Source organism: Polypterus senegalus, chromosome 11 (assembly GCF_016835505.1).
Source record: "Polypterus senegalus isolate Bchr_013 chromosome 11, ASM1683550v1, whole genome shotgun sequence".
Lineage (NCBI taxonomy): Eukaryota > Metazoa > Chordata > Cladistia > Polypteriformes > Polypteridae > Polypterus > Polypterus senegalus.
This window is the reverse complement of record NC_053164.1, coordinates 100,314,207-100,336,223: the sequence shown is the minus strand read 5'-3', so window position 1 is coordinate 100,336,223 and position 22,017 is coordinate 100,314,207. Positions and strand designations below refer to the sequence as shown.

Genomic DNA, 22,017 nt, shown 5'->3' with positions numbered 1-22,017 from the left:
AACCAGGAAGAGCTCAAAAAAGCGCTGAACAAAACATACATTATATAATTGAGAAGGCAGTGAAACAATAAGAAGCGAGCGACTGACATATACAACCATATTCATGAGTGCTGCTACTTCGGAAACAAAGCACGGTGTAACCCTAAAGTTTAAATTAAGTTCATAGACAGGCTGCCACTGGCGTTTGTAATTTAGTGCCTGCCCATATAAGGCCATCCGTCAGCAGAAATCCAATAGAAACACTGCCGCTAAATATTCACAGGTGAAGGACTGTGCTTATGCAGAGGAAGATGAGATGGTCAGGGTGGTGTTTGGCACAATCTCAGTGAAACTGCGAGAGAAACTTTTAAGTGCCGGGTCTTAGCTGACATTACATACAGCCATGGACATCACACGAGATGGCACCAGCACAGCTGGGAACCTTCGATGCAAGAACACCAAGCGGCTCACGTGAACTGACACAGTGCACAGACAAAAAACAACAGTTCCAAAGAGCGTTGAACAAAAACCGAATTACACAATTGAGAAAACAGCAAAAAAAATATGAAGCGTCTGATACATACAAGCATATTCATAAGTGCAGCTACTGCGGAAACAAAGCACACGGTGGAAAAAGTCAATGTCCCGCTAAACGAAGACAGTGTAAAAAAAAACCTGTGCATGCAGTGTGTCACATCTCAGATAAAGAGGAAGACGAGCTATTTATTGATGCAGTAAGAAACGAATGGATTAATAAAACCTCTTATCTTTACAACGATTGACAAACACGGAATGTAACTTGAACACAACACATCGTACAAATACGACCCTGATTGAAACAAATAATGATAATCAAATCCTTGCATCCTTGATAACAGCAACACTCAATAACACTCACAAAACAATTACTGTATACTGACAATCATGCTACGTTATTTTTAAAATGTTCCCTTTTCTTTTACATAACTTCTTTAACACACTACTTCTCCGCTGCGAATATATATATATATCCCGGTCTACATACTCTCAAATAGACCGAGCCACACGCCGTGGCGCAATTGTAGAGGCTTCGCCTCTAGCGCCGACATCCGAGGTTCGATTCCGAGAAGGGATGCACTGAGTATGTACGCACGCTTTCAGATTAATTTTACCCTTGCATCTCCTTGGTTTGGGACGTATGAAAAATATGCGGCTAACGCAGAATCATATTACGTTATTTTTAAAATGTTTACTTTTCTTAGCACAAGCACAGTGAGAAGCTTTGATGCATGTACTCCATTACAAAAAATAACGCATTTAATCACACTTTCAATTCCAAGCAAACGGGAACTTTTGTCAATGCATGATCTCCTGGTACAATCGATTACACTGATGCACACATCACAGCCACAACAATGTTAAGAGTCGGAATAAAGCACATTCCTACGACTGATCGGAGCAAAATTTCATTTCAAAAGACTACCCGAGCGAAGCCTTGATAAAAGCATGGTTTGTGCACACTTAAAAGCAAGCAAAATTAGATGCATTACAGAAAGCGGACTTTGTGGCTCTTACTGGGGATCATTGGACTTCCGTGACCGTTAGTAATTCTAATTACATCTAATTACAAAATGTTCAATGATCACACTCTTTTAGCCTAATGTACAAAATAATTTTGGCTGAGGTTACTCAGAGTTTAAAGATTAAGTTGGTCAAATTACCTTTTATGTTTCTGACTTATTTTTTTAAGAAGAAAAACTGCACTTTATGTTGAAATTTTGGTTATTATTATTTAAAGACAATACCATTCTGAAAATGTACTTAAAGTACTTAAACTACCACTTTATTTTTAAGTCTGCCCAATTTTAACCAGGGATAATATTTTTGTTTCTGTTTTGAATTCAAATGCAGTTTAAAAGCATTTTTTTTTCAGAAATTAAAACAGCTTGAGTTTACAATATTCATGTCCATGTCTATTATTTGATTCTGTCGCCCACTAAAACCCTTTTAAATTAAAAAAACATTTGCGATTTGGGGCAAATTTACGTGTGTGATTACATACGATTAATCAAGATTAATTCTTACACAGCCTCTAATTAATTGGATTAATTTTTTTAATCGAGTCCCACCCCTAATATATATATGTAGATATATATATATGTAGATTTGTATATATATGTGTATATACAGTATATATGTAGATATGTATATGTGTATATATGTGTGTGTGTGTATATATATGTGTATATATATTTATATGTATATATATATATAAATAACTGTGTATATATGTATATATACTCAGCAAAAAAAGAAACGTCCTCTGACTTTCAACTGTTTTTACTTTCAGTAAACTTAATGTGTAAATATTTGTATGAACACTAAAAGAGTCAACACCATAAGACATAAACTAAAAATGTTTCACAATGTGTCTCTGAATGAAGGGAGGCTCAAAATCAAAAGTACCAGTCAGTATCTGGTGTGGCTACCAGCTGCTTGAAGTACTGCAGTGCATCTCCTCCTCATGGACTGGACCAGATTTGTCAGTTCTTGCTGTGAGATGTTACCCCACTCTTCCACCAAGGCACCTGCAAGTTCCTGGACATTTCTGGGGGGAATGGCCCTAGCCCTCACCCTGCGATCCAAAAGGTCCCAGATGTGCTCAATTCCTTCGACGATAAACACGAATCCGTCCATCACCCCTGGTGAGACAAAACCGTGACTCATCAGTGAAGAGCACTTTTTGCCACTCCTGTCTGGTCCAGCGAAGGTGGGTTTGTGCCCATAGGCGGCGTTGTTGCTGGTGATGTCTGGTAAGGACCTGCCTTACAACAGGCCTACAAGCCCTCAGTCCGGCCTCTCTCAGCCTATTGCGGACAGTCTGAGCACTGATGGAGGGATTGTGTGTTCCTGGTGTGATTCGGGCAGTTGTTGTGGCCATCCTGTACCTGTCACGCAGGTGTGATATTCGGATGTTCCGATCCTGTGCAGATGTTGTTACACGTGGTCTTCCACTGCGAGGATGATCAGCTGTCGTTCCTGTCTCCCTATAGCGCTGTCTTAGGCGTCTCACAGTGCGGACATGGCAATTTATTGCCCTAGCCACATCAGCAGGCCTCAAGCCTCCCTGCAGCATGCCTAATGCACGTTCACGCAGATGAGCAGGGACCCTGGGCATCTTTCTTTGGGTGTTTTTCACAGTCGGTAGACAAGTCTCTTTAGTGTCCTGCGTTTTTAGAACTGTGACCTTAACTGCCTACTTTCTGTAAGCTGTTAAGGTCTTAACGACCATTCCACAGGTGCATGTTAATTAATTGATTATGGTTAATTGAACATGCATGGAAAACATTGTTTAAACCCTTTACAATGAAGATCTGTTATTTGGATTTATAAAACATTATTGTTGAAATACACAGTCCTGAAAAAGGGACGTTTCTTTTTTTGCTGAGTATATATGTCTATATTTGTATACAGTATGTGTATATGTATATATGTATGTATATGTATATATATATATTTATATATGTGTGTGTCTGTGTGTATATATATAAATATATATATATAGATATATATATATATATATATAGATAGATAGATAGATAGATAGATATGACAGCAACACTCATATCAATGACAAAACAATTACATTAACAATCATCTTATGTTATTTTTAAAATGTTTCCTTTTCTTTTGCATAACTTCTTTAACACACTACTTCTCCGCTGCGAAGCGCGGGTATTCTGCTTATTAATCCAATAAAACAAGAAGTGAAGCGTGGAGGTTAAAATCAATAGAAAAAAGTCTTCTTAAAAACGAGGTTAAAATAATGCAGGAATTATTCTTTTAAAAACAACAAGAAGCCCTGCCTTTTTACCTGCGGCTCCCCTGCTTCCCCCGTCTGGGCTTCTCAATAGGGGAGTTGCTCTACTTGCAGCTGGCCTTCTTTCTACTCACAAACTAGATGGTCGCCTTTCCAGTCCCTGGTTCTGGTAGGCACCACCGAACAGCGACTTGGGATTCCCCAACGACCAGGGCTCTCATGCTGGGGATACCACGTCCCAAGTCCTGACTCCAGCAGCCTTCCGCAGTCTTATGTGGAGAGTCATCCGCCTTCCAGTCACTCCTGCCCTTCAAAATAAACTCTGCGGGAGCGACCACTACTGCTACTCCTCAGGTGTCAGCCTAACACCCAAGCTCCCTACTCATCTGCCGCAAGCCTGCAACTCGCTCGCTTGTTCTCCCGCACTGACTCTCTCTCTCTCTCCACTGCTTCCTGCTTTCCTCCTGCAACCTTCCCTCCGTTCTTTCTTTTTTCCTTCCTTTCTTTTTCTTCTCTTTAGCTGACTCGCGCTTCTATTTATCAAGAGGGCATGGCAGCTGTGGCAAATCAGCAGCCCCAGGAACAATCATGGATGTGGATAGTTTCTCAACTGTGCACTTAGGTGAGAAACGCCCACACCGCGAATCGCCCTGAGAACCGCTTCAGCCACACTACCACCCCCCCTTGCTAAGCCGTGAGCGCGGTGATTATTTATTTAAAAGTGGCCCTTTTATCATGCGCTGTGGACCCACTACACCACAGAAATCCAAAAAGAATCATTGCCTATAATTATGTGTGTCTGGGTTGCAGCCTAAAGAAAAGCCTAATTTAAAGTAACAATAAGGATCCACCATAGTAAATCCTTTTGCAATTTTACAAGTTTCAGTCATGTTGAAAATTTTACCTTGAACCTGCAACAGAGATTTTAACTCTTTTAACAGTTTAACTACTTCTTTCAAAACATTTAAGACATTTCAATTACAATTGGACCCTGTATAACCGTTTACTTAAATTGAAAAGGTTAAATATAATTTTGAAAAGATTCCTCTTGCCATAATTCTTCATTCCTGGTGTTTAAGCCAGTTTTGCACCCACCTCTGTAGCAATCTTTAAAACCTAATCTCTCAAGTTGTACCTTATGAAAAGCATTTGAAACAACCAAATAAATAATATTATATGTACCTGTCCTGTTCATAATTTATGTTGCTTTCTCAAAGAAATCTAGAATATTGTTGAATCATAATCTCCCCTATTCCTGATATGTGGTTTTCTATCTTTTCCTTGATTATTTTTTCCTGTAATGAATGTTATGCTTACTGATTTTTGCTTACTTCAATTAGCCTGATTACCATTTTTAGGTGCATTCAGTTGAAATCCAATAAGTACACTACTGCCTTCATAATGTCTGTCTTGGCTCCCACTGAACCAATTTTGCGGAAATTTGGCACAGGAAATTTGTCAAGAAAGTTAAAATTTCATTGATTTATGTTGACTAGAGCATGTTGTATACATTTTTGAAACTTCAAAATCTTTTATTTAAAACGTATCTATCTTAAAACAGATAAACATTCTATGAAACCTCTATTATGGGTTAGTTTACTGTTTTACTTAAGAGAGGTTAATTCAACTTCTATATTTTGTATTGTTTCTTTTTCCTCATCTAAAATCTGCTCCCAATGGCAAAACTAATCGCCATTACAAGTTAGACAAATGCCAGGAGAGATGCATGCAACTGGCACCACTGATAAATCAGCTCACCTCTTTTGCTGCTTGATGTAAGTTAAAGCAATAAGTCAATTACCTAAAATTGAAAGTAAGAGGAAAGGAATTATGTAAGCATCACTCTCTTAGTAGAGAGTGAAAAATATATCCTCAGTGTTTACACGAAAAACAACGTTATGACTGCATTATCTACATATTATAATGATTCAATGATTTTCTGAAACTGCTTAAAATTCAAAGAATGGTACTGGTATTCTGCTTTTGGAAAGGATAATGCCAAAGATCCACAAAATATTTATTTTCAACTATGTTTTGCTTTCATAAACATATTTTTGAAACACAGAGGACACTATAAACACAGAGATCTGCTGCTTCAAAGTGAACATGTTTAAGTTTTAAAGCTTTTGTTTCACATTTGAACTACTGCTCATTTGTTATCATTTTAAACCTTTTCTTATCACAATTTCTAAATACAGACTCACTTAAAGCAATTATATAATGCACACAACAAAATGCCACAATTGTGACATGAGATAAAATAATACAGCTTAAAAATACCAAATTTATACTTTAAATTGAGATGCCTTTTAGTAATTATGAAGTAAAGTGCTTCAGATTTTCATCAGATCAAAATTTCTATTCATTGTGTTATATAGTGCAGGACAAATTTATTATAACATCTGTTAACAGCAAAACAATTCTCTCTTTTATAAAGAGCTTTAGAAAATGTAAGCTCTGGAGGTAGGACACATCACATCTAAAGCATACTTTAAAATTAGACATTAGCACCAACCCCACAACTCCTCCTCTCCCCCTCCTCATTCTGACCCTCTCTGTACACCTCAGCTTTTGAGTCTGACTAACTGATGAGGCATGTTTGGCACATATATTTTACCTCACTCGGTTATTGATTTTAAGATAATTAAACATTCAAAATTGTTAACCGTCTTCATACCTACTAAAGTAAAAGCAATTCTTGTGCTTGTAAAGAAACTGGGCATCATGTTTTCATCTGTAGTTTGCTTTTGTTTCTTTATATAGAGAGATTTTGTTATTTACTGTCCAGTTCCTTTTCCTATTAAGTGTTGACTAAGTTTACTCTATAGAACTGAGTGTCAGACTTATGACCACACTTCACTCCTGACTTCAACCTTTTTGAGGATTAGAATTTCACTCTATCCTTTCCCAGCTCTATCCTTTATTTTAGTTTCAGTGGATTCCAATATTAATCAGACCTCTTCACTTTCTTCACACTTTTTATTGTTTTGTAGATTTAATTTTAAATGGACATGTTTGCCATTTATGCTCATTAGTCTACACTCAATAATGCATAATGACAAAATGAAAACATGTTGCATGTTAGCAAATTCATTAAAAATCAAAAACTGAAATCTCTCATTCATTTAAGTATTCAGACCCTTAGTTCAGTACTTTGTAAAAGCCCCTTTGGCATCAATTAAAGCTATGAGTCTTCTTGTACAAGTCTTCAAGTTTTGCACAACTGGATTTGGACAGCTTATCCCATTCTTCTGACAGGTCCTCTCAAGCTCTGTTAAATTGGATGGAAAGCATCTACTATCTTCAGGTTCCTCCACAGAGGAGGTTTAAGTCTGGACTTGACTGGCCAATGCGTTGTCTTGGTTGTATGCTTCGGGTCACTATATTGCTTAAAAGTTCAAATCCCATTTCCAAAAAAGTTGGGACACTTTCTAAAAATGTAATAAAAACTAAAATCTGTAATTTGGTAATTCACTTGAACCTTTATTTAACAGGCAAAAGGACAAAGAAAAGATTTTCAGTGTTTTCAATGATAAACTTAATTCTATTTGTTAAACATAAACAAATTAAAAAATTGATGCCTGCAACACACAAAAGTTCGGCCAGCGGCAAGTTTACCACTGGGTCACATCCCCTTTTCTTTTAATTATACTTCTTAGTCATTTGGGAACTGTAGAAACTAATTATTGAAGTTTTACAAGTGGAATTTTTGCCCACTCTTGCTGTATACAAAACTTGAGCTGTTCAACAGTCCATGGTCACTGCTGTCTGATTCTCCTCTTCATGATGCACCACACATTTTCAATAGGAGACAGATCTGGACGGCAGGCCAGTCAAGCACACGGACTCTGTGTCTATGAAGCCACACTTTTGTAATTTGTGCAGAATGAGGTCTGGCATTGTTCTGCTGAAACATACATGGAGTTCCTAAGAAAAGACATCGTCTTGACGGAAGCATATTTCTCTCTAAAATTCCAATGTAACCCTCCGCTTCAATGGTGTCTTCACATACATAAAGACCCCAAATTCCATGGGCACTGATGCACCCCAATACCAGATACTGGTTTTTGCACCTTTCGTTGATAACAGTCTGGATGGTCTTGTTCATCTTTGGCACATACAATCTGACGTCAGTTTTTCCCCAAAACAAGCTGAAACATGGACTTATATGACCACAGAACACGTTTCCATTATCTTTTGTTCCATCTCAGATGAGCTTGGGCCCAGAAAACTCTCAGACATTTCTGCACAAAATTGATATATGACTTCCTCTTTGCATAATACAGTTTTAAGGAGCACTTCTTGATGCAGCGGCAGAATATATTAAAGTGACAATGATTTACCAAAGTACTCCCGAGTCCATGTGGCTATGTCTGTCACGGTAGCATTTCTAATGCAATACTGCCTAAGGGCTTGAAGGTCACACACATTCAGCAGTGAATTCAGCCCTTGGCCTTTACACACAGAGATTTCTCCTGACTCCCTGAATATTTTCACAATGTAACTAACTGTAGATGGTGACAGACCTAAATTCTTTGAAATCTTGCGCTGAGAAACATTGTTTTTAAACTGACAGATAATTCTCTCAAGAAGTTCAGCACAAAGTGGTGAGCCACGACCCTTCTTCACTTGCAATGAAAGAGCCCTTGCTGGATGCTCCTTTTATACCCAATGTTTATACCCTCACCTGTTACCAGTTAACCTGCTAATTGAGTTACCTTACAGAATGTTACTTGTATAACCTTTACAATCTTCCTTTGCCTCTGTCCCAACTTTTTTGGAGTGTGTTGCAGGCATCAATTTCTAAATTTGATTCTGTTTTAACAAATATAATTAAGTTTGCATGTGAAAACAATAAAAATCTTTTCTTTATTCGTTTGCCTGTTAAATAAAGGTTCAAGTAAATTACCAAATTAAAGATTTTAGTTTCTATTGCATTTTTAGAAAGTGTCCGAACTTTTTTGGAAATGGGGTTTTATAAACTACTGTCCCACTGTGAGGTCACATGCACTCTGGAGCAGTTTTCTTCAAAAATCTCTCTGTATTTGGCTGCATTCCCCCTTCCCTCAATTCTGCCCTGCCACTGAGAAGTATGCCCATAGCACGATGCTGCTATAATCATGCTTCACAGTAGGGATGATGTTAGCCAAATGATGAGAAATGCCTGGTCTTCACCAGACACAGCGCTTGGAGTTCTGCCTGAAGAATTCAATTTTTGTCTCATCAGACCAGAGAATCTTTTTTCTCATGCTCATAAATCCTTTAAATAGTATTTGGCAAATGTTTACTCAAGAACAGTTTTCATCTAGCCACTCTACCATAATGGATGGAGTGCTGCTGAGATGGCTGTCCTACTGACAGGTTGTCCCTTTTCAGCAGAGGACTTCTGAAGTTCTGTTACAGTGACCAGTAAGTTCTTGGTCACTTCCCTGACCAAGGTCCTATTTGCCTGGTTACTCAGATTGGCGGGATGGCCAACTCTAGAAAGAGTCCTAGTGTTTCCATACTTCTTCCATTTTACAATTACTGATGCCACTATGCTCCTGGGAATACTCAAAGCTTTACAAATGATTTTACACACTTTCCTAATCTATGCCTTGCCTCATCACACTTTTATTGAGGACGTGGATAGAGATTTCCTTTTACTTCAAGGCTTGGTTTTTGTCCTGACATGCAGTGTGAACTGTGGGACTTTATATACAAAGGGGTGTTCCTGTCTAAACTATCCATCCATCCATCCATTATCCAACCCGCTATATCCTAACTACAGGGTCACGAGGGTCTGCTGGAGCCAATCCCAGCCAACACAGGGTGCAAGGCAGGAAGCTAACCCCGGGTAGGGCGCCAGACCACTGCAGGGCACACACACACACACACACACACAACATACGAACACACACACACACTCAAAGCACACAATAGGGACAATTTAGAATCACCAATGCACCTAACCTGCATTTCTTTGGACTGTGGGAGGAAACGGAGTACCCAAAGGAAACCCATGCAGACATGGGAAGAACATGTCTCAACTATGTTCAGTTAATTATGTTTGCCACAGGTGGACTCAAGTCAAGGCCTAAACATATCTCAAGGATAATTAAATCAAACAGGATGCACCTTATCACAGTTTGCAATAGCAAAAGGTCCTGAATAGTCACATAAATGAGAGAATTCAGTTTTTGAATTTTAATAAAATCGCAATTTGATTGCAAATCTTTCTGAAAACGATCTGTTTCACTTTAACATTATGAGTTATTCAATGTGGATTGATGGGCAAAAATGACAAATATATCCATTTATAATGAAATCTACAACACAATAAAGTAAATTTTTGACATTTCACTACTTAGTTTTTTTAATTGATGCTGTTCAAGAAGTGGGCTGTAGATGATGTTGTGACCAGTCTTCCTGAGTATTGCCTCTCTGTGAGACTTGAATAATACAGTTTAATCTCCACAGAAATGTCATCAGTTACAAATGTATTTTATTGTTCTTAGTTATTTTCTTCTGCTGTGAGCCATGGAGGGATAGTAACTTGTGTTATTGACAGGCTGGTTGCGTTTTGTGTGATGTTATTTTACATATCTCTTAGCTTTCCAAATGTTGTCCTCCAGTGAGACACAGTCTAAATACATTTATTGTGGTTTGTTGCTGACTTCATATTGGTGAGGTGTGATTAAATGCATCGCTTGTAGTTTGTGTACATGAGTATACCCTGCAATGGTCTAATTTTCTATCCAGGGATGAAATGCTTCTGGTATAGGCTTCAGCTCACCACATCATACTAGCAGCAAATGCAAGGAAAAATATTTATAAATGAACATTTCTTTATTGATGGAGTTTATATAATACTTGAAATTCTGTCACTCTATAGCATTCTGACAGATTCTTGCAAATAGCTCTGAATTTACTTGGCAGAAGTAATAGAAGTCAATCAAACAAGGTCAATGTATCTCCCTGGATGTTCAGTAATTTCCACTTCAAGTGTTACTGTGTAGGTGTAAGCACACAAGGCTTATGTATGAATGGTCAGTAAAGTTAAGATCTGAGCTGTTTTTTAAAGGCACTTCAAAGTACTCTGCTGTGCTATTTCTCACCACATATATGGTAATGTGCATATGACAAGGTAATTGTGATTAGACTTGTGAATGCAGGTAGAGTACTAGAATTAATAGGTATGCTTTGGACCGTTGTGAGTATTCAGTAGTATTAGAGCCATCTTCTCAGCTATAGACTTGTACATAGTATTTACCAAATTATTAGACATTTTTAAGTTAGCTTCTAATACTCATTTTGCTTTCCACATTCTAAAAGTATTTCTGTTGTCATTTTCATTGACTGCTTATAATGATTAGAGTTACCAGTAACATACTGAAAAATGTTTTCCATATACAATAGCAGCAGAAAAGTCACAAAACAACTATTAGCTCATCGGCCAAAGTTTCAGCCTTCAAACTATGTGACATATTTCATATTTCATGAGTATAAAACCTACTCTTAGATGACTGTAACAAGGTCTTGTGACTCAAGGGTGCAATTAAACTGTGGATGCTCCACAATATTTTATTCTGTTCCCTCAGGTTAAACAAAACAAACTGGAAGGCTAGAAATACTGTACCCTAAAAGGGCATTTAGCCTTCAGGACATCACCTGTTTCATTGATAATCATCTCCGTAAGTGCTGTGGAGACCACATATATTGTGTTGTTGATGTGTTTGCTGAAGACTCCCTTTAAGCTATTCCTTATAAAATTTTATGTAGTCTACAAACATATTGCATACAAAACAGCAATCACTTTTATCTAATATATCTGGGGTAACTAAGCAGTGCAGCACACACTCCTCTGTCATCTCTATTGAACCTATAAGTGCAGCCTTATAGCTGTCTTCTATAGACAGGAGCTGCTTGAAATTCTGCTAAACAGGGAAATAAAATAGTTCTAGTTTTGAATCTTTCAGGTTTACACAAGAAATAAAAATGTAAAAAGACACCCCACTTCCTCCCAAAATGGGTCTTTGCTGTATGCCAGAGGGAGTAATTTCTGTAAAGAAGCTACAATTCTTGTTTGGATGTCTGTTACCAAACAGCCAGTGCATATTTAACATTTAAGGAAACAATACTAAATGTCTCCTAACTGTTCTTCTACCATGAAGGCTGTTGCTGTGGAATTAACTGACTCTTTTGACTTTACTCTGTCATTACATTATATCTGCCTAGCTGATTACTGAAATTGCTAAATAAATCTTTCTTTTGAAAGAATAAATATTGACAGTACAAAAACCAGGGACATTTTATTCATAACATACAAGGCGCAATTGCTAATCCTTTTATCTGCAGAATGCCTGACTATCAAACTGTTCACCAATTTGAATGTTAAAACTTACCTCACTTAACAACATGTACAATTTTGTGCAAATTTCACATATATTATGGTTTTGTGATATGGTGAGAAACTAGTACCAATGGCAAAAAGCTCAAACAAGAACAATTTCAGTGTAGCTGAAACCAAAGCATCATATAATGGCAGTACTATCTGTTACTTTCCCAAATTTGTACTTCCTTAACAAAACTTTTGCCAACATGCATTTCTATGAAATAAATAATTACTGTGCAGATTAGGGGCATAGAACTAAAATGTACATCACACATAAGTATAGTTTAACTGATCTTTAAAAGTGAAGTTTAAATAATGTCAAGCCAAATATTATGTTATGAACAACTGCTCTGTGCAACTCTAATAAACAGGTGGAAAGTTTAAAAATGGATCAATGTATAAATGAATGATATCAAACACTGCAGATTGCAAGCATTGTTTGGTGTGAGATAAATGTTATTTAAAAATATAGAGTCAAAAATTTAAAAATTACTTACATTTCTTTCCACCGCTATTAGTCGGTCGCTAAGAGGTTCAGTACCAACTCTTGAATTCTTCTGTTCATAGCAGTTAATAGAAATCTGTGAAATGCCAGTGTTATCAGAAGTGTTTTTCTGGTTGTCACTAACATTTTTTGAGCCGCTGACCTGAAGATCACAATTATCAAGTTCATCTTTGCAAGAAGAACTGATAGACTGTTTTGCATTCTGAGGACATGAACTAGTCTGCAGCCCATTATTATCATACTGTGAGACTGATGTCTGAAGCTGAATCATACTTTTTGGTGCCTTTTCTTGGTTTGCCCATGATTTGGATTCCTCTGTTCTTTCCAATTGTTCCTGTAGCGTTCTCATCTGGAAACCATAAAAGAGCTAACTGAAATATATATCAGAAATGAAATCAAATTTAAAAAAATGAGTCTAAAGAAATAAAGAAGAAAAGGACAGCAACTATTTTTCTTACAGTTTTTCATTTTGGGAAATCATTATATTTTTAGATAATACATTCTGCACAAATTACTTATCTTGATTTAGAAACAATTTGAACAAGTTAACATAGTTCAAAAATGTATACTGAAGAGCAATAGCTGGATTAACAGCAAAAAAAAACTGAAAAGAAATTAAAAATATATACATATGTGCTAGGATTAAATCAGTTAGGCTATTTTACTTTATAAAATTACTGGATAACACAATTGCCAAATGAGATAAAAAGCTGCAATGTATAAGAATACTAGCACAAAACCAAAAAGAAAAACAAACACAAATTTCCAGTAATGTAAAACTAATTATTGTGTATCGGTCAATTTGCAGGGTATCTGGATTGTACCTCCTCTAATTACATGTGCTTTTTTACAGTTTGAATGAAGAGTTAATGAGGTTAAAAGGAAAGGCCTCAGACCAAGTAAACTAAAAAAAAACCTCAGTATCTAGCAGATTTTCTTCTAGTTACTAGGACGTCCTTCACTTATGATCAATCTATGCAGTATATAAACTTTTAAGCTCTTGTAACAGTGCATTTTTACTCATCTAAAGGCTCCCTGAAACTTCACTGGAGAGTTATTTTTCCATTGTTATAGTGGAGAAATGTTCATTATATACTCTGTTAGATACAACAGGGGCGGATATTCACCAGATGTTATGTTGCTAAAAAGAGCTCACTTAAAAGAAAATTATAGGCTTGATTTGCTCTGTACTATAAAAGCAGACATAGACATACTGTAATGAAACACAGTGCTATGCAGCAGCACTCCAAGACACAAAGTCAGTTTGTGGCTTAAAAAGAAAATTTTCCATGAGAAAGAAAAGAAAAAAACGCACAGAGAATCAAGACAAATCACAGAAACCAGGTTATAATACCTTCTGCAGTTCTTCTACTAACTGCATATTTTGATCTTCTAGCACCGTCTGCTGGGCTTTGAGGGAAACTAATTTCTGTTCTTTCAATTGTAGACTTTCTGCGTGGTTAAATTGGAGCTTCTGTTCCAAGACTTTGTAGCTTTAAGATTTAGACAAACAAAAAAATACACAATTCACTTGCATCATAATTAATTTATGTGATGATACAATAATTTAATATTGGTGCTGCTTCCTTGGAATTTTTATGCAGTAAAGAAAACTTTTTTTTATAATTAGTGCAGAAGAATTTGCAAATTTTTTCTTTAAGGTCACCAAAGATAACACCCAATTTTTCAATAATTGTTCAAGCATATCTTATAAGGTGTGAGAGTGAGAGAATCTGAAACATAATAATTTTCTGAAAAAATGAATGAATAGAAAGATACAAATTGTAGAAATTCAGGAAAATGCTTAAATAGATACTAGGAAAGACACTAAATTTAAAATGTCAAAAAAGCCCAATTAAACATAAAGAAATAAGCAACTATAAAATAACACTCGGGTCTTCCAGTGGTTTGAAATACTGCCACTTATCTCTAGAGTCCTTGGTTCAAATGTCAGGTTCACTCAATGCCTGTGTGTATTCAACATACTTTACCTTTGTTACCTATATTTTTCACTGTGCACTTTGGTTTTTCTCTCATTGGAAAGATACTGGGCACCCATTACTATGAATTTTGTTTAGTATAGTTTCAAGCACAAAGAAATCATAGCTGTTAGGATTATCTTTGAGAGCGGCAAAGTTGCAAACAAGTGTATTGTGACTTTCCAAAAGAATACTCAAACAAGCCAGACTCAATCATTTTAGTTAGAATAAAAAAAATATCAAAGCCTAAACAAATACAGTGGAACCTCGGTTTGCGAGCATAATTCGTTCCGGAAACGTGCTCTCAATTCAAAGCACTCGTATATCAAAGCGAATTTCCCCATAAGAAATAAAGGAAACTCGGATGATTTGTTCCACAACCCAAAACTATTCATATAAAAATGATTAATACCAAATATAAAGTAAAAATACATAAAACAAATTAACCTGCATTTTACCTTTAAAAAGAATCATGACTGGTGTGAGTGAGTTTCTAAACTCATGTGGGATTCCATCCAAAGGGACGACACGTGGAAGAGTGTCCCAAAGCAATCGCAGTCTCCCATAAGCACATCCAAAAAGATCGCAGACATGCGATAAGCACCTGCCGTCAATGGGTGATACAAGGAACATTATAAAGATCCCGTTACAATAAATAACAGCGCTGTTGCTGTTTCAAGCTGAATAAAGCTGGTGTTGTTAAAGTATTGAGACTCAGCTTCGTGTTTTGGGGCGCAAGATGGGGACTCGTACTTCACAGCACACACACACACAGTCACAATGCTGTAGTAAACAGTATACGCTCGTACGGATGTTGACTATATAAGTGAGGCACACAGACTCAGACGGAGAATAGGAGACGATTGCCCTCAAGAGAAGAGAGAGAGAGAGACGCGCGCGCGAGCGAGAGAGAGAGAGAGAGAGAGAGAGAGAGACACGCGCACGAGCGAGCAAGATAAGGAGAGAGAGACGTGGGCAAGCGAGAGCGATAAGGAGAGAGAGAGAGAGAGAAGAACCATCAGCTCAGTTGTGATCACATGACGCTCAGCAGACAAGGTGTATCCATACTACTCGTATTACAAGACATCGTTCGTTTATCAAGTCAAAATTTATTAAAAAATTTTGCTTGTCTTGCAAAACACTCGTAAACCAAGTTACTCATAAACCGAGGTTCCACTGTACTAGAAATTAAAATAAAAAAAAAATGTGCCAAGGCTTAATGTTCTAGATTTCTACACATGATGTAGATTCATATCCATCAGATAGATCATTCCCTTTAAGATTTAAAGTTTAAATAAATTCTCGACTGCAGACATCATTTAAAGGGTGGTATGATGACGCCACAGTTCATGAACCATACAGAAAAACAGCAAACAAAATGGTGACAAAATAATGTCTCAAACCAAATCATAAAAATGATAAACCACACAAGCAGTAATGAATACTTATATATTTTAATTGGGTAGCACTTTAGTTTACATACTTCAAAAATGTTATCTATTACTCATTTATTATTATGTAAGAAGACCTTAACAAACACTTTTTTGGGTCTTTGTAACATTTACAAAACGTCAATGAAGTGTTTATTCATCTCTGCAATGTCATCTATTAACAAAACTTCACTTTGGAGTGCTCTGAAGTGGTTTGAGACACATTTCTCTTTATATTGCATATTTAGTATACGGCCTGTGAATCCTTCACATTAAAAAGTAATATTACCACCATGTCAATATGCCACACTGCAAAGAGATGAATTACCTATTCATGTTTTACAAGTGTTATGAAGACTAAAAGAAGTCTTTCTGAAGGTCTTGTTACATAAAAGTAAATGCATAATATGTGTTTATTCAGTACATAAACTAAAGTGTTACCTTTAGCAGTAGAATACAAAACATCCAAGAATTTAATGGGTTCCTAACACTCAGCATATAGCTCACCAATCTAATTTGACTTGACCAGAACTTAAAAAAATGCAGAAGGAAACTAAAAAAAACAATTAGCTAGGGCTATTCAGAATAGAGAAAAATGCTAATGAACTCAATAGTATTCCCAGCGTTGATGTATGGCATTTTCATCAACAATATTTCCTACTACTAACAGAAATAATAAAAAGAGTTTTTGGAAATCAAAATATGAGAAAGAGGCAAGACATTTAAAAATGAGAGAAAGAGAGAGAGAACAAAAAATCTAATGTCCTTCAAAACGTACACAAACTCTGAGTAATGAGATTCATTGCTACAATTGTATAGGTAGCATTAAATAAGTAGAGGATACTGATACATTTTTATTAGGAGCTTGCTTAATGACAATAAATTTATGCAAAGTTCCCATAGATAATCCAGTAACTTTTAAAGTAACAAAATATAAAATTATATTCAAGTGCATGTATAGATGGATCTACTAAAATAAAAAAATATGGTATATTTTGGTGGAAAGAATGAATGAAGTATAATGATAAATAAAATAAGAACATTACAAGTGAAAAGTGTGAAGAACTTATTACCTGAGGTGCCAGATAATATATGCAGTTGGACATGCTCTCTATTACATATAATTGAGAACCACTCTTTTTGGCAGTCTGAATGTCCTTCTTGTCTAATGCTGCACAGTGGCTTCAGGTAATCTTTATATAGTAACATAATAATTTGCAAATGCAAAATACCTATGATCAAGAGTTATTTATTATCTTCCCCACCCTGTCTAGTTCAGAGTCAAGGGTAACCAATATACATACATTTTAAAAAATATGTGGTTGTGTTGGTACATTTATATTTTTGTATAAGCATCTTTGGCCATTATTTGGGCAGGTATTATTCATGTGTCAAAAAGCCTTTCCTGTCAGTTTTCTGGTTTTACCAGAATTCATCCTATCAACACCCAGACACACCAGTCTCACCTCTCTTCATTTTGCTGCATTGCTTCCTGTAGCCTCACTTGGTTAAAATCTGCTTTTTGCAAGTTGCAAGCTAACTGCTCCACTTGATTGGACAGTTCTTGACAGTGCAGCTTCTCAGAAGCCAGTGCCTAGTAAAGAGATACAGAAAAGCATAATGATAATGAATTTCTAATGTATAGAAATGTAAAAACCCATCCATGTAGGTATTTGTTTTCTGATGGAAATGCATTGAAGGGATTAACTCATAATTTGTGTAGAAGCATAAATAAAAAATTATCTTCAGACAAACCAATGTGCTTGCCCTCCAGGCTCACTATACCAAAAACTGTGATGTTGGATATAACTAATACAAAATGTTTATCCTACAGCAAAAATCTTCAAAAACATTTAACCAGTTTTCATATGTCATATATGTTTAAGTGTAAAGAATATTTTAAGTGTGCTTTTTATTGCAGACAACTGCCTGTTCATCTGACCCGTAAGTAGGCAATGCGGTGTAGTGACTGAAATGTTAAGCTTGAAAGTAAATACAGAAGGTTGTTGGGTTCAGTTTCTACAAATTGGCTTGGAAAGAAATATCAACTTTAAAGCTATAAAGTTAAGTTAAGCTACTGAACTAATATTTGTTGTCATAATATAGTAGCACTTAAATTAACATCACACTTGTGAAATTATACTTTTTGTTATCTAACAAAAACTACATTAGTATCTCTTGTAATCATGTCTTAAAGATTGACGAGGGTGTGTCTACCTGGCAATAAAATGTTAGGGGCCTATCAGCATATCATGAAAAAGACAATCCCCAGCGTAAATAAACAATCACACTAGTAATGGAGATGGTCCGGCAGCTGCCAGTATCATAATGGAGGAGATAGAGAAAGTGTGTGTATTGTACTCTCCATCAGATAGCTATATTGTACAGGTTTCCCAGGAGCTGCTAAGAGAAATTCTAACCTGGTGTCAGTGTGAAGCAAATGGAGGCCTACACCTGACTCTGGAAATGATTACATAGACTTGATCTGAAGCGACTTCAGGATGGGATTTAGAGCAGGTTCACTGGTAAGATTTCAGTTGAGTGCAGTATCAGGAAGGGAAGAAGATAAGCATTCAATTGCAATTGAGGAAGAGAGGATTGGGTCTGAACAGAGAAAAAGAGATGGGCAATAAAGGGAGTGCTTAGCATGATACTGTAGTTGGCAAGTCAGTGAGCCACGTCACTGAATAAAGAAGGTGAAAGACTTTTTCAGTGAGGTACATCAGATTTGTTTTGTTCTCTGTCCATTTGTACTTTGTTTTCTCTCATTTGTGTATCCCATTCTGTGCTTTATTTTGACAATAGAGGTACCATTTATATTTTCTCTTTGCTGTTCTGGGTGTCCAGGGATGTCACCTTTCACAAGGCAAAGAACTAATCTGAACAAGACATGTGATTTGTATGCCAGTTTACATCTCATTCTAACAAGGATTCAAACTGTACTTATAATATTCCAGTGTACTCATTCAGTTCAGTAAAGTGGCAGTTCAGTTCAGATAATTTTCATTTTTGTTCTGTTTTGTACAATACACCTACTTTTTATTGTTGTTAAAGTATGTGCTGCTAAGCAGTCTTTGGAGAAATACTGTAGCTATGATAACTCAGTTTTGTTTAAGTTTAGCCGCATTCCGCTTGGCCTGTCGGTACCTATTAGCTGCCTCCAGAGTCCCACAGGATAAAAGGGTCCGGTAGGACTCCTTCTTCAGCTTGACGGTATCCCTCACCGCCGGTGTCCACCAACAGGTTAGAGGATTGCCGCCATGACATGCACCGACCTCCTTACGGCCACAGCTCCAGTCAGCTGCCTCAACATTAGAGGCATGGAACATGGCCCATTCGGACTTAATGTCCAACACCTCCCTCGGGACGTGGTTGAAGTTCTGCTGGAGGTGGGAGCTGAAGCTACTTCTGACAGAGGACTCTGCCAGATGTTCCCAGCAGACCCTCACAACATGTTTGGGTCTACCAGGCCTAACCGGCATTCTCCCCCACCATCGAAGAAGAAGGGCATGGGAGGAGTTTGGGGAGGCCATGGAGAACGACTTTCGGACGGCTTCGAGGAGATTCTGGTCCACCATCCGGCGTCTCAGGAGGGGGAAGCAGTGCAGTGTCAACACTGTATATAGTGGGGATGGTGCGCTGCTGACCTCGACGTGGAACGTTGTGGGTCGGTGGGGGGAGTACTTCGAAGACCTCCTCAATCCCACTAACATGGCTTCCAATTAGGAAGCAGAGCCTGGGGACTCAGAGCTGGACTCTCCCAACTTTGGGGCTGAGGTCACCGAGGTGGTTAATAAACTCCTTAGTGGCAGGGCCCCAGGGGTGGACGAGATATGCCCAGAGTTCCTCAAGGCTCTGGATGTTGTAGGACTGTCTTGGTTGACACGTCTCTGCAACATCGCATGGTCATCGGGGATAGTGCCTCTGGATTGGCAGACCGGGGTGGTGGTCCCCCTCTTTAAAAAGGGGGACCGGAGGGTGTGTTCCAACTACAGAGGGATCACACTCCTAAGCCTCCCTGGAAAAGTCTATTCGGGGGTCCTGGAGAGGAGGGTCTGTTGGATAGTCGAACCTCGGATTCAGGAGGAACAGTGTGGTTTTCGTCCTGGTCATCCAGTTCTACACCCTTAGCAGAATCCTGGAGGGTGCATGGGAGTTTGCCCAACCAGTCTTCATGTGCTTTGTGGACTTGGAAAAGGTGTTCGACCGTGCCCCTCGGGGAATCCTGTGGGGGGTGCTCCGGGAGTATGGGGTACCGGACCCCCTGATAAGAGCTGTTCGGTCCCTGTACAACCAGTGCCAGAGCTTGGTCCGCATTGCCGGCAGTAAGTCGAGCCCGTTTCCAGCGAGAGTTGGACTCCGCCAGGGTTGCCCTTTGTCACCGATTCTGTTCATAACTTTTATGGACAGAATTTCTAGGAGCAGCCAGGGTGTTGAGGGGGTCCGGTTTGGAGGACTCAGGATTGGGTCACTGCTTTTTGCAGATGATGTTGTCCTGTTTGCTTCATCAGGCCGTGATCTTCAGCTCTTTCTGAATCAGTCCGCAGCTGAGTGTGAAGTGGCTGGGATGAGAATCAGCACCTCCAAATCCGAGACCATAGTCCTCAGCCGGAAAAGGGCGGAGTGCCCTCTCAGGGTTGGGGGAGAGATCCTGCCCCAAGTGGAGGAGTTCAAGTATCTCGGGGTCTTGTTCACGAGTGAGGGAAGAATGGAGCGCGAGATTGACAGGCGGATCGGTGCGGCATCCGCAGTAATGCGGGCTCTGCATCGGCTCCTTTTTCGTGGTGAAAAAGTAGCTAAGCCATAAGGCAAAGCTCTCAATTTACCAGTCGATCTACATTCCTACCCTCACCTATGGTCATGAGCTATGGGTAGTGACCGAAAGAACGAGATCACGAATACAAGCGGCTGAAATGAGTTTCCTCCTCAGGGTGTTTGGGCTTTTCCTTAGAGATAGGGTGAGAAGCTCAGTCATCCGGGAGGGGCTCAGAGTAGAGCCGCTGCTCCTCCGCATTGAAAGGAGTCAGATGAGGTGGCTCGGGCATCTGATCAGGATGCCTCCTGGACGCCTCCCTGGTGAGGTGTTCCGGGCACGTCCAACAGGGAGAAGACCCCAGGGAAGACCCAGGATACGTTGGAGGGACTATGTCTTCCGGCTGGCCTGGGAACGCCTTGGGATTCTCCCAGGAGAGCTAGAAGAAGTGGCAGGGGAGAGGGAAGTCTGGGCTTCTCTGCTCAAGCTGCTGCTCCCGCGACCTGACCTCGGATAAGTGGAAAAGGATGGATGGATGGATGAATTTTTAAGTTTATGGAGAAATGATATTTCCCATGTTTTTATCCAATGTAGACTCTCTCCATAGCTCATGCTCACTTATCCAGCATTGTCCTCTAAGTCATCAAATAATAAAATCTTTGTGGACATCGGGAAAGAAAGACAGAGATTCGCCAAATTCCAAAATCTATACTGTAGTATATCTCTTTCTACAGATTCCTGACAGTAGCATCCCAGCATTGACAGTGACACTTGGTAGAATCAAATAAGGTTAACTTTGAGTACTTAAGTGTTGCCATTGAAACAACTTTATATGAACTCTGAACATATGTTGTGTTACCTGTGAATTATCCCCATTGCAGCACATGCTAGCTCTGTTTGCCTTTGTTATGTTACCAGTCACATCACTTTGGCAGCAGTACTACAAAATATTTGTGCATTTGTAGAGATGGCTGAATGCTTCTGCACTAGTCAATGAACTGTGCTGTCACATAAAACCAGTGCTCCTGGACCATAACTGATTGCGTTAAACAAGTCAATACTGAAGGATTGTTGAATGAGTTATATTATGTTTAGTACTGTATGCAATATATATGTTGAGAAATATATGTTGTACAGGCGATTATAGGCATTGAAAGTTGCATTTGCTTTGTTTAGTAAAGGCAAAAGGAATAGCACA

At 38.3% G+C, this 22,017-nt stretch overlaps 1 protein-coding gene across 1 annotated transcript in view; it reads right to left on the bottom strand.

Moving 5' to 3' along the window:
• LOC120539368 (protein Daple-like) overlaps window positions 1-22,017 on the bottom strand; it is a 192,679-nt gene that overhangs the window by 45,257 nt on the left and 125,405 nt on the right. The window contains exons 19-21 of the mRNA XM_039769369.1: window positions 17,533-17,660; window positions 14,012-14,150; window positions 12,650-13,006 (exon numbers count right to left, since the gene is read on the bottom strand). Coding sequence (XP_039625303.1) covers window positions 12,650-13,006; window positions 14,012-14,150; window positions 17,533-17,660 — 624 coding nt within the window. The remainder of the gene's footprint in view (window positions 1-12,649; window positions 13,007-14,011; window positions 14,151-17,532; window positions 17,661-22,017) is intronic.